This window comes from Anguilla rostrata, chromosome 10, assembly GCF_018555375.3.
Source record: "Anguilla rostrata isolate EN2019 chromosome 10, ASM1855537v3, whole genome shotgun sequence".
Taxonomy (NCBI): Eukaryota; Metazoa; Chordata; class Actinopteri; order Anguilliformes; family Anguillidae; genus Anguilla; species Anguilla rostrata.
The window spans coordinates 12865615-12868077 of record NC_057942.1 but is presented as its reverse complement, the minus strand read 5'-3'; the positions used below and the strand labels follow the sequence as shown (position 1 = coordinate 12868077).

General features: G+C 40.2%; 1 protein-coding gene across 3 annotated transcripts in view; it reads left to right on the top strand.

Annotated features, from left to right (window-relative positions):
- The first annotated feature begins 1490 nt into the window (after window positions 1-1490).
- Window positions 1491-2463, top strand: part of atp2a2a (ATPase sarcoplasmic/endoplasmic reticulum Ca2+ transporting 2a) — a 40023-nt gene continuing 39050 nt past the window's right edge. For 2 of the 3 annotated variants that reach the window (XR_010332833.1, XM_064354201.1), the window contains exon 1: window positions 1966-2099. Coding sequence is in view for 2 of the 3 variants with exons in the window: in XM_064354201.1 (XP_064210271.1) it covers window positions 1982-2099 (118 nt within the window). In the remaining variant the exon portion in view is untranslated. Of the gene's footprint in view, window positions 2100-2463 lie in introns of all 3 variants that reach the window. The other variant, XM_064354202.1, reaches the window with a different exon arrangement.

The following is a 2463-nucleotide window of genomic DNA, read 5'->3' as shown; positions in this document are numbered from 1 at the left end:
TTTTTTTGTGTATGTGTTTTGATGGCCTCATTAGGTAATTGTCCTTTGCTGACAGTTACATCATCCTAGATTCAAGGGCAACCTCTTGTTAGATATAGTCAGGGAGGGGTAATTTGTGTAGATACGTCTACACTAATGATGTACAAGTCTTCATTTCCACTTTCATTGGAGAGGAGCAATAATTACACAGGAACTTGCACCTGCAAATTAAAGGCACTCAAATTTCATTAACAATGTTTTGTGATCTTTAATACTGCCCAGGCAGGTCAGTTCTGTAGATAAATTCCCATATTCTTTCACTCTGTTTTCCAAATCACACTGCCAGTTTCAAATTTAAGTGAATAAATTGTAAATTCAGATGTTGTTGTGAAAGTTACCCATATTTTACTAGTCTGGGGTTTATAACACTGTTTCCAAGTATTTGATTACTCAAGTATTCAGTTAAAACATTATATTACGTTATATTATACATATCTCGTATTTCATATCTGCTAAGAACAATGAGATGCGAATATAAATATGATCCTAATAAAGACCATTAAGGTACCATCGGTCTTGGCCTCTTACGAGCACGTGAACCCAATAAGCAAGAGAGCACCCTAATTCAAATTCAGAACTCACAGGACATTATTCCAACTACGTCCTCTCAGACGTCTTTACTATTTTCCTGACTTAGTCCTGACACCATATACCATACATCCTGGTGACAGTTTTTCTGGTTCATCCAACAGTTTTTTCTTGTTACTCCCCCTTCAGCACTAGAAGTTAAATAGGCTTTAAAGATTCGCGTGTTTCGTTAATTGAACTCGTACGGTGCAGTTTTACAGTTACTAGTGGATTACCGCTTATGAACATAGAAAGCAGTTGGTGGAGAGGTTCGTGCTATATGATTTTTTTTTTTTTTTTAAGGTGCAAGCATTGCCAGTTACCGCCTCCAAAATTGTGTTTTTCTTAGTTTTATATATCATTAGCTAGAAAATAGTGGTAGCGTCACTAAAATTTGAGTATAGTTTAGGCTATTATTTGGTTGGACCTGCCAACATATGAATAATGGACTCACCCTTTCATATAGCTACGTAGTGCCATTGACTATTAATTAATATGCATATGGACACGAGGTGAAACGTGAGAAGTAGGCTACAAACTCTGGTGTTGTTACTAACGTTACTTGTGTGTCCTTTGGAGCCGTAGATTAAAAGTGTAAGACAGTGTTTCGCAAATCGCAACTAATCTAAACTGTTACGATGTGAAAATAAATCGTTTTCAAAATAGTTTGGTCATGTTGGAAGTTTAAAGTACAATAGAGGTTGTATGTACTCCTGCGTCACTTATCCGGGATCCTGGAGTAGTGGTGGGTTTGAAAAAAGCAATCAGCTGATCCATCTACTTTCGGAAGGGCCAGAGTGGAGGAAAAAAGACGAGATTTCCGGAGTCCTTCTATCCAATGAGCGCACTCCACATGCGGAGCAGACGAAAGAGCAGCAGTGAGGCTCTTTCAATAAAACGCGATTACCACTACTGATCTTAGCCACTGACTGGGGATCTACAACACGGAGTGAGGAGGCAGTCCAGAGCACATCCAGGGCAACGTTAGGACTGTAACTGTATGTGTGTTGAGTACTGAACTGGTGCGATTGCTGCAGACTCTTTCATATCTACTCTATGGGAATTAAGAAGACATCGAAGTGACTTTTCTCGAGGGCGGGAATAACCCAGTTGTTGCAATTCAGTATTTAATTCGGCAGACGTTGTTTAAGTACAGTAGAGAGGGGGATTTTTGTGTTCTGAATAGCCTGCTGCCTAAGTGCCGGAGAGTTTTTTCCCCCCTTTTCTTTGGCAGTTTACTTAATACCAATGCATAAGCTCGTAGATAATTAGACACGTTATTTGGTTTCTTGTATACGGGACGTTGAAATTGTTATAGAGGCGGAGGTGGTTGAATAAACAAAGTAAAACTGTCTTCAGAAGGCGACCATCCACCATGGAGAACGCTTACGAAAAGACAGTCGAGGAGGTTTATAGCCATTTCAGCGTTAATGAGAGCACGGGTTTGGCCCTGGACCAGGTGAAAAGGCAAAAGGAAAAATGGGGACCGAACGGTAAGTAACCTTTTATAAAATGTTAGCTTGTTTTATTTTTCCCCAAATACGCAGAGTAAGGCCTGTGTGTTGTGTAACGTTAGCTACGTTTCAGTACAGAACCGGCATGCTCAAACGAATAGTAAAAATGGCTGACGTCATCATGCATGACCTCGTGGGTTTCAATAACCTTAGCTATCTAGCTCGTGTGGATACAATGTAGCTGGATTTGATATTTCGGGTTTTGAATTTATATTTCGCCTTTCAGCACAAGGGTTCTCTCTTTTTTCGGAAAGTGGGGGTGGGGATAGCCGGTACAGGGCCTTACATTTTAGTTGTCGGGTGCCACCTAGAACAGCAAGCGACGCTTATCGCTATGAATTGT